The sequence below is a fragment of the Cebidichthys violaceus genome, unplaced genomic scaffold, assembly GCF_023349555.1.
Source record: "Cebidichthys violaceus isolate CVI_PGR_0920_01 unplaced genomic scaffold, fCebVio1.0.p SCAF_1, whole genome shotgun sequence".
Classification (NCBI taxonomy): Eukaryota; Metazoa; Chordata; class Actinopteri; order Perciformes; family Stichaeidae; genus Cebidichthys; species Cebidichthys violaceus.
The window spans coordinates 6,924,085-6,938,667 of NW_027176262.1; the positions used below are offsets into that span (position 1 = coordinate 6,924,085).

The window sequence follows — 14,583 nt, forward strand, 5'->3', positions numbered from 1 at the left end:
CTTGTTCACTTTCATCATTTCTCTCAGTATGTATGTGTGTGTGTGTGTGTGTGTGTGTGTGTGTGTGTGTGTGTGTGTGTGTGTGTGTGTGTTATTCCAGATGTCATAAGACCAAATATCAGTTCGTCATCCCCTGTCCATCCGGATCACAGCCACTGGAAGCTTTTTAGTGTCTATTTGCATAGAACTTTCTATCCCTCCAATCGTTTTCTGTTTCTCTCTAAGCTCACAAAGAAAGACCAGGTTGCACTGTGTGCTGGTGAACACGCGTGTCCTGAAGTGGGATATATTTTGTGATGACTTTGGGGAGGTCATAAATCTATTGGAATGAAAATTCCAGGTCAAAGTTCTGCGACAAACATTATGACTGTATCTCCCCTGACAGGAATTTGAGGCGTGCATGTGGACAACAAACTGTAAACATCCAAAAAGAAACACATTGATATGACACACTGATACACACGTGGGACTTTATTTGCATCTCTATTCGATCAAATTAACTGAGTTTGAGTTTGGCCCAACACCGAGCGCATAGCTCATTAGATTACTCAGATGGAACAAAAAAGTTGGAGCGCTTGAACAAACAATATCAGAAGCTACCACAGTTGAGTGAAATAGCTTTTCAATTAGTTAAACTTAACTTAAAATACTCCCTTTCAAGTTATAATAATTTCTTAAATGGTGCCCTGTAGAGTTTTCTTGTAAACATAGAAAACAACTTATAAACATATAGTGTTTTTCACCAAAAAGAATTGTGTGTATACTCTAGAGGTGACAAACATTTATTTCCTCGTAAAACTTTTGCAAAGCAGATCGTTTTCAATATTTTAAATCATACATTATTCATTTTTTTAAAGCTTGTCGTCTTATTACTCCCCACCTTGGCTGGCGCATTGCTACGCTTCTTCTCCATGTCACCTTCGTGCTCGCATGCATGTGCATCCTTATCTTTGTGCACAATGCAAGCAAAACATGGACATACTTGTATAAACGTTGCTCCACACCGTCACTGATGGTTAAATAGTTAACGGACCTGAAACAGAGCAGAAATCTAAAAAAAAAAGCTTCCAAAATGCACCAGAAAAGAAATAGCGTTCGCTGATATGATTCGATTTGTTTTTCTGGAAAGAAGCTGCGGTGTTTCTTTCTTTAGCATCAACATCGGCACCGTAATGCACTTCTGACTTCAACAGTAAGCCACGTTGACAGGCATAGGTTTTCAACACAGTACTCAAATGAAAAAATAACCGTATTAGTCTCATATAGCAACTCTAATCAGAAAAACGCCTGATTTCTGTTTCCTCGTTGGCAGGGCACTGGGTATCTCTATTTTCAGCCACAGTTTTATGACCAAAAGGTGTAAAGTGTCTTTCAACTATTTAACGCTCTAAGCCCAAACGCTGGCTAAACTTCACTTGTATAATAAACCAGACAGCAGAGAGCTAAGCTGTTTCATGTGCTGAGCTGCTGGCAGAAAATGTGCTCGGTGGGAGCATCACTGTGGTGCTGCATGAGGTGATAAGCACCATGCGATAGTGTGTGTGTGTGTGTGTGTGTGTGTGTGTGTGTGTGTGTGTGTGTGTGTGTGTGTGTGTGTGTGTGTGAGAGAGGTGATAGTTCAGCATGTTGCCAAAAGCAAGAAAAACACAACTGTACATCTGTACACATAATCATGTACACATAATGAGACCTAAATTATTTGTAGACAAAGAAAACTGTTATCTTTTAACTGAACCGCTGCATGGCAACCCCCTTGTATTAATGGAGCATGTGTGTGTGTGTGTGTGTGTGTGTGTGTGTGTGTGTGTACACAACCCTGAGGTGTAAACAGATCTCCATCAGGCAGTGCTAACTACGGTTCTTTAGACACCTACACCACACTAATGAGCTTGAAAATTATCTGTGTTGAAAACAAACACGTTAAAAGGGCAGAAAAACAGGTTTCAGGGAATAGTTGTCTTACGTTACATTACGGTCATTTAGCAGACGCTTTTATCCAAAGCGACTTACAATTCAGTATCTATTTACACACCGTAGACGCAGCTACAGGAGCAATTTTTGGGGTTAAGTGTCTTGCTCAAGGACGCATTGACATGAGACTAGTAGAGCAGGAGCCGGGGATTGAACCGCCGATTTTCTGATTGAAAGGCAGCCCTGCTCTCCACTTAGCCACGGTCACCCCATCTCTTAAACCTCTGACCAGAGGTCAGCTCAGTTTCCCTCTGTAACCGTTACGAGGGGAAGTTGAAGACAGTACGGATCAGATCAATGCCTGAGGACAAGTCCACCTTAAGAGGATAAGTGCCTCAGCTAGATTCATATTATTTGGTCATTGAAAAAAACATTTGATTTTCTTCGATTGTTTGGAATTTAATTCTTTGTGGGGCAAATCAATGAAAGCAATACACATGTTTTTTATGTTTTAATCAAAAAGTGAAGTAGACAACATAGAACCAAGTCGAAAAATAATATTAACACAGACAAAATGAGGAAACTGCACAACACGAAACATCAGTTGTCCTTTTCTCCACACAATAACTACGTCTTACGTATGAATTTCCATGCTGCATCAAAGGACCATCGGGGGAAAAGATGATTTGCAGCAGCTGTTGTTTACCATCATTATTATCCCTGGTGAGCTGGCAATCATTAAAAAAGCATTCACTACAGCTCTTGATAGGATAAGACTGTGGTTTGCTACTACGACGACAGCAGATTACAACAGTAATTCATTTTTCCACTCCAGTAAACCAGCTAATCCCATTGTTGCAGCCCTCACAGTAAGAGCATATAAGCGCTATACTTCTACAAGCCCAACCCACATGTCAACAGCTAAATAAATACATCAACGCCTGTAATGAAATCCTCTTAATGTTCATTCTTAAGCAGAGCTCTCCTGCAAAGCTCTTTCCGTGACTCTCCTTCTCTTTACAGTCCCTACAAAAGGCACACACTCATACCCCCCCCCCCCAAACACACACACACACACACACACACACACACACACACACACACACACACACACACACACACACACACACACACACACACACACACACACACACACATTTCGTCTGTATCTATCTGGAGCAGCCTAAACTAAGGAAAGGGTAAGACTCCCTCACTTCACCCCTTTTTAACAGCAACGTCTAAAATATGTTGTGTGCCCGTTAGTTAACATGTGTGCATCCTCTTCTGTGTATGAACATGTGCATGAGCGTCCTACCTCCCAGCACGCTGAGCGTCATGGCCTCCGTGTGCTCAGCCAGCAGATCGGCCTTGGCGATAGCAGCCAGGGAGAGATAGCTGGACATGTTCCTGCTCAGCTCCCTGTTGCCGCTCTGCAGGAACCGCACCGCTACCGGGACGGCCAGCACCATGACCGAGGGACAACTGTAGTTCTGAGGGGACAGAAGAAGAGAGGAGGTTGAAAGGGACAGCAATCATCCTACATTCAAGGGAAAGGAAGGAGACACGGGGGCTTATATTTAAGGCTTTTATTTATTAAGGGCTTTTATTTAAGCTCAAGAGATCCAGCTCTCTCTAGTCCTTGGTTTGCATATCGACAATAGTGAGAAGCAGCGTCCTGTCCTAACATTGTTGGCCTATTTTTTCTATATCTACAATGGTCCAAAAAGCAAAGCTGCCTGACCTCTGTAGGGACTGAGAGTGTCCTGTCAAAACATGAAACAGTGTGACCTGAAAATATCCTCACTGCTGTGAGTTATGCGTCAAATTGATTTTTAGTCATCAGACAAAAAGCAGAAGCTACGAGTAGCACTTTCCTCAAGCAGTAGAATGAGTGCCAGAAAGAAATAAAAACAGGCTTTAAGACACATTTCAATTCGCTCATATTTATCATGTGATTCAAGTACGTAGAGGAAGGGAAAGAAAGTGTGTTGTGTTTGAGGATGCAGAAATGTGCAGACGTTTTGTCCTTGTGAACGTTTGCAGAAGGAAGAATGAAGAAAGGGATTTGAAATGCACTAGCACCCTCAACAGGACAGACTGATACCAGGTCTGTGTGTTTGTGAGTGAGTCTGTGTGTCTGTGACAAGGACACAGGACCCCACTAGCTGTGGAGGTCTGATGGTGAAGCTTTAGATTTGCATTTCTACGACCATCAGTGCCTTTGGATACGTTTCATGATGTATCATTTATCTGTAATGTTAACTGGACGCCTTGGACGTTACAATTTATCCTCAAGCAACTTATTTCAAACTCAACCTTCCTCATCTACTTCTACTTCAGAATACCCAGAATGCCTTTCAACCAGACGAGTTGAAAATGTGTCCTCTTTCTCTCTCTCTTTGTCTGTCACATCTCTATTCAGCCACTAGATGGAAGTGCAGACAAAGTATCACCAAAAGCGTTTTTCAGTCAGGATGATCCATCAAACAATCTGTCAATCTACCTTACATTACATTCATTTGACTGGCCCTAATTTTAATCCAAACATACATTAAATGTTTTGCCCATGTTCCTTATGTATGGTTTACAGATGTATTTACTGTATCTGTCCCGTCTCTCTAATCTAATCAGCAAGATTCAGAGGCAGTAGATGCCACCATAAGCCGGAACTCTGCGGGCTCATACATTTGTGCGTGTGTTGCACACAAGCAGTGAGCTAATGGAAAGCTTTCTTCCTGCAGTCTTGCTTTTTGCTCCTCTCTGTGGGAGTCTCAGTGGAGGGTTAAGAAGAGCGTTTGTGCATCTGTACATTCAAAATGACAGGAAGACAAAAAGAGTAGAAGAGATCATAGAAGAGATAAAGACAGTCGGAGGGTAAGAGAAGGTAAAAAAGAAAGAAAGAGGGAGACAGGGAAAATAGGTAGAATGAAATCAAGAGGAAAAAAGATTGAGAACGAAAGAGAGTGAGGAGAGAGAAGTGCTTTCCTGATAACAGTTTAGAGTTTAGACATCAGAGCCTGGAGTTGCTGTCAGAGCTGTCAGAACTTTTAGTCTCACCTCTACAAATGTGTGTGTGTGTGTGTGTGTGTGTGTGTGTGTGTGTGTGTGTGTGCGCGCGCACGTGCATGTGCGTGTGCGTGTGTGTGTGTGTGTGTACATGCCTTTCCCTCAAGAATTGGTCTCATTAAGATGGTATTAAGCACATTCCCGAAGGAAAAGGAAGGGGGGAGAGAGAGAGAGTGAGTGAGAGAGAGTCCCTTTGCTTTTAAGCCTTTTAGAAGCAGAGGTCTGATGGGGAAAGTAGGCAAGATTGAGATTTACATTTTAAAAGACCCTCAGCAGTGATTACATAAAGAATATTTGCTGTTGAAGCAAAATAAACACCTAAGAATATGTTGCATGATGATGGGCTAATTCATACTTGTCTAGCCACTTCACCTCAATCTTCTTAATCTACTTTTACTTCCAAATACCCAGAATGCCTTTCAGCCTGCTGTCTTCTGTCTTACAGTAGATATTTGAAGCCTATGATTAGCCTGTTAGCTGCAGCATTAAGTAAAAGAAATGTCACCAAACAATAAAAAATAAAGTATTTTAGTGTGGAGTGTTGGTTTAAACCAGTGGTTCTCGAGCTGGGAGGATGAATCATGGGACAGAAAGAAAGGAACAATTGTGATTTGCTGCTTAAATCATTTCCACAATCATTTTTTTTTCCTTCTGAGATATAGGACAATTTTACCTCATCATGTCTCTAACAGTTTTACAGATGAAACAGATTTAGGAGAAAATCACTCATTGCTTGAACTCATAGACATATATCCAACCTGTCACAAGGGTGGTATATTGGTGTCTTGGCAGGCGGGTCTGGCTTCTATTAAAACATAAGATCGATTTATACAATATTCTACCCAGTTATAGATTAAATTACCCAACAGTATATAAAATTGTTCAAATTAGCTCCACCTCAACGAACTACAACAGTAAAATCCATATTACGCTCATTAATGCAGGAGTAATAATAATAATTCAACAATATCATACATAACAGACCAGTATAACACTCACGGGGGCTGTTTTTCTGTATTACTACTACTATTAGTAGTAGTAGTAGTAGTATCATTATATATATATTATTCTTTTTCAAACAGGACTCTTACTTGTAATAGAGTATATTCATATACTGCAATATTGCGATTTATAATTAAGTAAAAGATCTGAATACTTCATCCAGGTGGTTGTACCTAGATTGTACTGCTTTCAGGATCCTCATTGTCAGACAGACAGACAGACATTTGTGGAAAAAAGTTTAGCAATGTGCCTTGGTATGTGCTTTTCATATTTGTACTTGTTTGTGCCTGACTAGCTAGCTAACTCCAATGCCAGTAACCTTGCTCTGCAGGATGTGCACTGATCCATATCTGTGGTCATTTTTAGGTTGGTACACGGTAAATCCTCCTGTCCAGAGGTGGGTATAAACCGTAAACCTGCTTCTATGCACCACTGTTTCTTTTTTACAGACCAAAACCCTGTCTGGCAAATTCACTGCTGAAGTATCACATTATACAGAGTCATTTTTCAGTGTCAACAGGTATGTGCAAAGGTATGTTCTGTATGTGGCGTTTGTGCTTCAAAAAAAAGTACTTCTCAACACTGCAAAACTATGTCTAGTGTGTGTGTGTGTGTGTGTGTGTGTGTGTGTGTGTGTGTGTGTGTGTGTGTGTGTACCTGCAGGATACAGCTGGTGATGTCCGAGGCTATCTTGGTATGCGGTGTGTCCTCTGTGTTTTCACCTTGCGGGGTGAGGTTATGTTCGAGACACGACTCCCACAGCCCCACCAGCGCCGTGCTGTGCTGCTCGATGGAGCCCGTCTCCCTTATGGCCGTGGTGATGCGCGTTATGCAAATCTCCACCACTGCCTGGTCATTGTCATTGGTCAAATAGTCCTGTCAGCCGGCAGACGGTAAGAGGGTACACAATTAAGGATGCGGTGATAAATGAAGGACAAAACGATGAATTATGGATGAGAACATGAATAATTATGTGTGTTGGTTCTGCATACTGACCTGTGAGCAGGAGATGGCCTTGATCTGGTCCAGAGCCTGAGACAGACAGGCTTCGATCTCTGTGTCCTCCAGAGAAAACAGGTCCCCTGCTCTGGACAGATCCCTCTGGCCCAGCACCTGGCTGAACAGCTGGTGCATCCTGGTCCTGGTTTAGGACTCCTTTCAGACCAGTAAAGGGACTGGTGCTGCCCAGTTTAGGAAGCCTTAGTTGCAACTGAATATATCCTGGACATTTTTTCACTTTTGAATAAAGGTTTCCTCCTGGTTTTTAGGGGACCATTTAGAGGGAATACAAAGTTCTTTGCATAGTCATCCCAAAAGAGTAGAGCCTTCTAAAATTTAAATTGTTCAAGCACTATTTTAGGCATTTTGAGTCCTGTGAAAGCACTTGAATTGGCAAAATGACTTCATGGAGTAATGAAGAACACTGCTAATATTTCAGGAATGATTGATTTTTTAACTGTGTGTCAAAATCCTCTTCAGTACAGTCCAGGACCAGGTAGGTTGGACTCGAGTGGATGTTTTCGTGGGTCTGCCTGAGGTCTGTTACCATGGAGACAAGGCATATTCTGGAGAGGGCTTTCTACAGCAGAGCCCTGAAGGAGAGAGGGAGAGACGAATAAATTAACCAAGGAGAACTAAATGCTGGGATATTGATTTTGTATACAAATATTAACATTCTGGCAAGCAATAGATTGAGCAGCTGAGGATGAGAAAATCACTTTTGAGTCAGTAAGAGAAGCTGTAGAGGTTTTGACAACCAAGAAACAGTCTAACAGAAGTGGATGTAAGTCAATATTAAAGAAAAAGTAGGAGTTAACTTTAGGAAATACGCCTTTATACCTTCTTATGTCTTATAAAGTCACTGCTCTAGTCCGGCATTCAACCCCCTGATAATCCACAACCTGCACATTTCATTTTTTGCACTCATTAAACAAATGAGATATAACGTGTTAATTAGTGAGCCTCAGGTGAATTTTGTTTCCATGGCCCAGCCGTTTCCAGTCTTTATGCTAACCTAAGCTAATATGCTGCTGCCCGTAGCTTCATATTTAATAAACAGACCTGAGAGTGGTATCTGTCTTCTCATCTAACTCTCAAGCAACACATTGAATGAGCATGTATCCCAAGTAACAATTGCTGGTGTCTTGCTTTCTAACAGACTTCATGTGAAAATTCAACAACAGTGTTTGAAGTATCTTAACAATGTCTGCTCAAGCAGTCCTACTACTGTCCTTCTCCCTCATCCATTCCTCCTACAGCTTTCTCTCCTTCTTTCTAAAAGATGCACCAAGTGTAAGCTAATGTGAATAATCTCTTTTGAGCGTTTTTTTGCACCAGAAGCGCTTTGCTTTCTGTTTGTAGTCTGGGTGGTATCGACCAATCACGTTTAAGCAGGCTTTGGTTGAATTCAGGTAAACAGTCCGCGTGGAGACCAAAGAGGCAGAACGCATTGGCCGAAATGCAATCTCACAATCCACTGGCTTTCGTCTGAAGATGACGTTGCTTTTTATCGGTTTCAAATTAGCTTGTAAACTCTCTGGCTACACCGGAGCCCCAGAATCAAAGCCCCTTGACCCCAGAGGCCGATAGCCGACGGGTTCAGAGATCGATGTGAACTAGATGACTCTTGGTAATGTGTGACATATCAGCTATGAAATCATACATACTTACAGGGGCGCACATACACACACACACACACACACACACACAAACATACACACACACATGAACATACACACACACACACACACACACACAGGCATGCGTGCATGCACTCTGGGAATGTGTGACTACAGTTTCCACTTCACAGGGGTGTTTGCTTAAACTGTGCAGCCTCAGTGACATTTTGCTTCTGTGGGTGAAGCTATATTGTTTAGTCCAGCGCACATTCCACACTGTGCTGGGTTCAAATTAAAAGTATGACCCATGTCGCCTAAAAGGCTAAACCAGAATTACATAAACAATCTTCAAAAAGGTTGAATGTTTTGTATGCATTCAAATGTATCATTTGATTTGTTATATTGTTAATATGCCTTTCAGTATTCATTACAGTACTATATATTTATTCACAATAACAGATTGGTTTAACGGTTTAATGAGAATGAACACTCCTCTGCCTTCAAGTCTTATGAATGGAGGCAGAGTTGTGGGAATTCAAAAGCACTATGTTAACCATTATCACTGTTCCTGTGAACCTCAATTAAACATTAAACACTATGAGGGGCAGCGGAAGGGCGGAGGGGAGTTTTACACACACACACATACATGCATGTATGTACAATCTGTGTATGCTTGTTTCAAAAAGTGTGTTTGAATCAACACAAAGCATATCTGTCCTCCCACATAGAAACTTAAACACACACACACACACACACACACACACTGGATGTTCCTCCTTTGGCTTTATAGACAGTAGGAAACACACACGTTCTTCAAAGCAGCCACCCTGTTTGTCTGCTGCCTCCTTTCAGAGGATGAGCAGCTAAGCGTATGTATCTGTGTCATTGTCTTCTCGCTGCATCTGCTTTTCTCTACGATCAGACGTCATCGCACCGCTTCTCTGAAAAGTCACATTGGAGCGAGCCCAATGCTAGACCAAAGGACGGCACAAAGCGGAGCACTCGGGAGACCGGTGTCTCTCCTGCCAAGTCGGTGACGGCCATAGAAAACCCGCCCACTGCCAGGATACCACATCAGGAATTCTTATTGGTCCGAGCCAGGCTGCTGGGGCCGAAACAACAAAACGACCATAAACACCGAGCGAAGCCATTTATCTGTCTCACACACACACACACACACACGCACACACACACACACACACACACACACACACACACACACACATATCTATTATCCTTGTACAAGCAACAATGAGAGCTGTTTCTGTGCATGGTTGGAGGTACAGTATGTGTGTGTTGAAGGGGTAGCAGACATCAATTACCTGCAGCATGTTTTTGTATATTGGATACATGTATTCTTGAACGGTGACACAACAAGATTGCGAGTTTATTAGGCAACAATGCGGTCCTGCAATAAATCCTACCTTCACGAAGTTTATGATGTTTTTTGAGAGGTTTTTGATTCAAACGAAATTCAGAAAGAAATTCAGAAAGAAAGCAGAGACAGGGGCGATAGATAGAGGATCTGGGAAAGGGAAATATGGAGGGACAGAGAGAGACAACAGAGAAGAAGAAAAGAGACACCAGGAGAAAAGGAGGAATGAGAGTCGGACACACTCTCAGTGAAAGAGAACAGCAACAGAGCAACGGAGGAGCTGACAGAGAACCAGAGAGAGAAAGCCAGAGGTGGATAATGTTTCTGTGTCCTGAATTCCCTGAGTTACCTGCAGACAACTCGCATACTGAACTTCCATTATTCTACCTGAATGCCTCACAATAACTCTCATACACACACAAACACACACACGCACACACACACACGCACACTGTACACATGCCATCCTCTCTCTCCTCGCGAGCGAACTGTTGTGTTTATTTACTTATCCTTTCCTGCTCTCACTATGTCACAGCCCGTCTGAGTGACTGGGTACCAGTGTGTGTAAAAGCAGTGGAAAAAAATGGGTCTGAGGAATTTCAGTTCTTAAACAATCAGCTAGTTACTATTAATCACCCAGCTACGGCTCAGTAAGCTCAGGAATGCGGCCTTTAAACACACGTTCACAGTAAAGCCGTAGCTTGTTCCCGCCTGTTATTTCTGATAGATCCTTAACTTTTTAAATACTTCACAATTAACCGAACAGCACATTTGAGTAGCGGTTTTACTTTTTTCGTCTTGTTAGTGTGTTCTGTCATACTTCTACAAATTCAATTGAATGCAAAGGCACCCACATGTTGCGGGAGAGCTGTGTATGGGCCACTGGGTGAAGGGTGCCGGGGGGTGAGAGGGTGAGGGGGTGAGGGGGCTATGTGAGGACAATGTGACTGAAGGGCCTCTCTCTCTCTCTCTCTCTCTCTCCCTCCCCTCTCTCTCTCTCTCTCTCTCTCTCTCTCTCTCTCTCTCTCTCTCTCTCTCTCTCCTCCACCGCTGCCTCTACTGTCTTCACTCAGCGCTCTGAGAGAGTGAGGGAGAAAACACTGGCTCTTTTGTATGACCTATAAGACAGACCTCCCTCCCCCGTCCCTCCCTCCCTCTGCTCAGTCAGCCCTATCCTTCTGTGTAATGTGCACCTGCTCGGCCTGCAAGACATCACACACACACACACACACACACACACACACACACACACAAATACTTTAGAAAAGAGCTGAGTGAAAGGGAGAGACTGGAGAAAAAAAGCCCTGCATTCCACTGTTTTCTCCACATTACTGCTTCATATCTGACTGAGTATCTTTCTTTCAGTCTTTATTTATGCACAAAAGTATTAAGAATGGGGAAGAAGGGATTTGGAGTAAAGGCTGCCTGAACGCTGTTGCAAAGATGTTTAAAAGAAAACATTTGATATTCCTAATCTCACACCATTGAGACAAAGTGGCCTTCATTTTGCAGTCAGGAACCATTTGACAAAACATCCTCTGCACTTTCACTGATAACGTTTGCTCTTATTGGAGCCACAGGGTTTGATAATGTATTTGCTCTAAAGATTGCATATTAACTTTGTCTCAAATCAGTGTTTGCTCTGTTCATTTCTGACAATATGCAAACAAGAAGCATGTGTTTTAAAATTGCACTTAAAATAAGCTTTCTTCATGGGAATAGTGCAGAACTACATGCTGGAGTGTGTTAGCTCAATTTGCAGAGCAAAAGTCAAACATCTATGGCACTTGTTGTGGGTGTTGGGAAAAGTTGGAGGGTGTCCTGAGAAATGAGGCCCGCTGAGTGAATTAAAAAGCTTGCTCCAGCATGTGCGGTAAGACTTCCTTATGACTTAAGTACACGTAAATAAAAAGTTCAATATTCCTCAAACGGAGAGTTTAGTTTTGTTCAACCAAAAGTCCAAACCCCAAAGACATTCAGTGATGTAAAAACTGAGGAGGCCAGCAAATGTTCACATCGGAGGAGCTTGAACCAGCTCTAATCCGATCAACCTGCTGGTGGTTTTGAGTGCATCAGAATCATTCCAGGACTCCTTGAAAAACCTGTTAAGCATTCCAGTCCACTATAACGTCCCAAAATGAGTATCTGTGTGACAACAACTAAAGAAATGTTCAGCTTTTATGCCAAACGGCCTCCACACATCAAACAGGTGAAATATGCCACACTGTGTCTCCTGTCATATCTCCTACTGATGGTGTGATTTAAGGCTTGTTGCATCTGTAGTTATTCCCTATAACTGGGCCAATCAGTTATGTAACGGATGCCATGAATTTCATGAATAAGTAAGAGGACTAAGTCACTATGAAGAGATGCCCTGAGGACTTCTCTGGAAATAGGTCCACCCTGCCGCAGAGAACTCTTCTTGAAACATAGACCGCCTAAGTTTTTCATATAGGAACATAATGTCTGAGTCTACTGTATTATATGTGCATGTGTGTGTGGGACAAAGGGAAAGTCCTCCATTATTTATGCCCTGCAGTTATGCAGCTGCCGAGCAACGATTGGGAATTACAGTATGACAGGAGTTGGAGAAAATAGCTACTGTAAAGACACACCGAAGCCACTGAGAGATAAAGAAAGACAGAAAGGGAAATATGGAGGGACAGAGAGAGAAAACAGAGACTGAGAACGGGGGTAAAGCCCGGGAGCCAATATCTCACTTTCTCTCCTGAGAGCAGTCGCTGTGGATCCGATAAGAGAAAGCAGAACCAGACCACAGGAACACTTAATGTGCCACTTATGGATGTCACACTGCCTACTGCAGACATGTTATGAATACCAAAGAGGTAAGTTCCAAACGGTTCAATGTGACTTTGCAGCCTTTTATCCTGCTGATGGGACTGATCAATGTATCGTTACAGCTCAGTTACTAAGGAGTGCTGTTATTGAAAGGCTACAGTGTGGGAATCAGACATAAAGTATAGAGGGTTTCTTTATAAAGCCACAGATTTAACCCAGATTGGTCACAGAAAAACATATTTTGGGACCCACCATGCTGAATTCCAAGGTGAAATTAATTTCAGTCAGACAGGGAAGAAACATAATAAAAAGAAGATCCCCTTCTAATAGAAGGTCCTTATAGACTGATTTGAACTCTGTGTGTGTGTGTGTGTGTGTGTGTGTGTGTGTGTGTGTGTGTGTGTGTGTGTGTGTGTGTGTGTGTGTGTCTGAGTCTCTGGAGGCGTAACTGTGTCAAATAGCATTGAATCCAACCAAAAGTGTGGAGGGGGGGGGGGGGGGTCCTCTTTGCTCTCAAGTTTGGCTCTGCTGCGCCGAGAGACTCTTGACCGCTGAGAGGATTTCCATAGCAGAGAGGAGAAGTGCATTATCGCCACACTCAGCCAACTAACATACACGCACATTTTTTTTTTAAGCATTCATTATTCATTTAGTTGCCTTCAGGAGCCCAAACTCAGAGAGCTGAACGGAAGCATGTTCTGGTTTCAGCATATACGGGTCTGACCCAGGAGGGTCGGCTTAAAGGAATAAATTCAGTGCATCAAATATTAGGAGCTCATTCTCAAAAAGTGAGCGGCGTTCAAATATCCTCAATACATGTTTAATATGTTTCTAAGTTTAGAAATCTTGCATCCTCCACCTTATTTAGATTTCCTGCCTCATGTGCGAGTATGTGGATTGAATAGGCGATTGAACCTATTATGCATTAGAGTGCATATCCTGGATGTATACATCAAGTTGTTTCCCTAAAAAATACATACGCAGCCTAATGTGACCTGTAGCGGAAATCCGCCTAAATGCCATCAGAACGAGGAAATGCGAAGATGACTCAGTTTAGCCATCCAATAATTCCTCATTCCAAGATAACATTTGTACGTTTTGTGAAACCAAGTCAAATGATGAATCAAATTAAAGACTTGCAGTCCGCTGTAAGGCTACATGAATGCATATGTTCTAAATGACACAATAAAATGCTATAATATTTGATTTGGTCTTTGCAGTCTGGAGAGAAGCAAGTGAACGAATTTGTACTCGAGTGTGTTTCTGTGAACTGGCAGCCTCCACATGACGGATTTGGCCGGAAAGGAAAATGAATGAAAACATGAATGAAGGGATTGCGAGCTGCTATTTGAATACGGCAGTCTTGTATACAAAGTAAATTCTTTTCACAATGTGGGTGAAAAGAGAATTTTAATATCCGTTATGATAGAAATAATGCATGAAAATAATCAGGACAGTCTCCTCCTTTCCTGGGACATCAAGATATGTCTGCCTCAGAAGTCTTGACCTTGAGGAGTCCCTCCTCTCTACATATCCACACAAACACACACACACACACACACACACACACACACATTAAGAGAAGAAATGCAGACTAAATGTGAGTAATGCGACTGAACTTGCCTTTCAAGCTCCAAGAACACATTCCTCTGTATTTCAACTGAAACACAGAGACACAGAGACACAGAGACAGAGAGACAGAGAGACAGAGAGACAGAGAGAGAGAGAGAGAGAGAGAGAGAGAGAGAGTGGAAGTAAAACAGGTGTAAAATAACTACCCAGGATCCCTCACTGTTTCCAGCCAAACCTAAA

At 42.4% G+C, this 14,583-nt stretch overlaps 1 protein-coding gene across 1 annotated transcript in view; it reads right to left on the minus strand.

The window, feature by feature from the left end:
* Positions 1–14,583, minus strand: part of veph1 (ventricular zone expressed PH domain-containing 1) — a 73,248-nt gene that overhangs the window by 58,151 nt on the left and 514 nt on the right. Inside the window, exons 2-4 of the mRNA XM_068708657.1 lie at positions 6,976–7,571; positions 6,637–6,855; positions 3,227–3,401 (exon numbers count right to left, since the gene is read on the minus strand). Coding sequence (XP_068564758.1) covers positions 3,227–3,401; positions 6,637–6,855; positions 6,976–7,113 — 532 coding nt within the window. The 5' untranslated portion in view covers positions 7,114–7,571. The remainder of the gene's footprint in view (positions 1–3,226; positions 3,402–6,636; positions 6,856–6,975; positions 7,572–14,583) is intronic.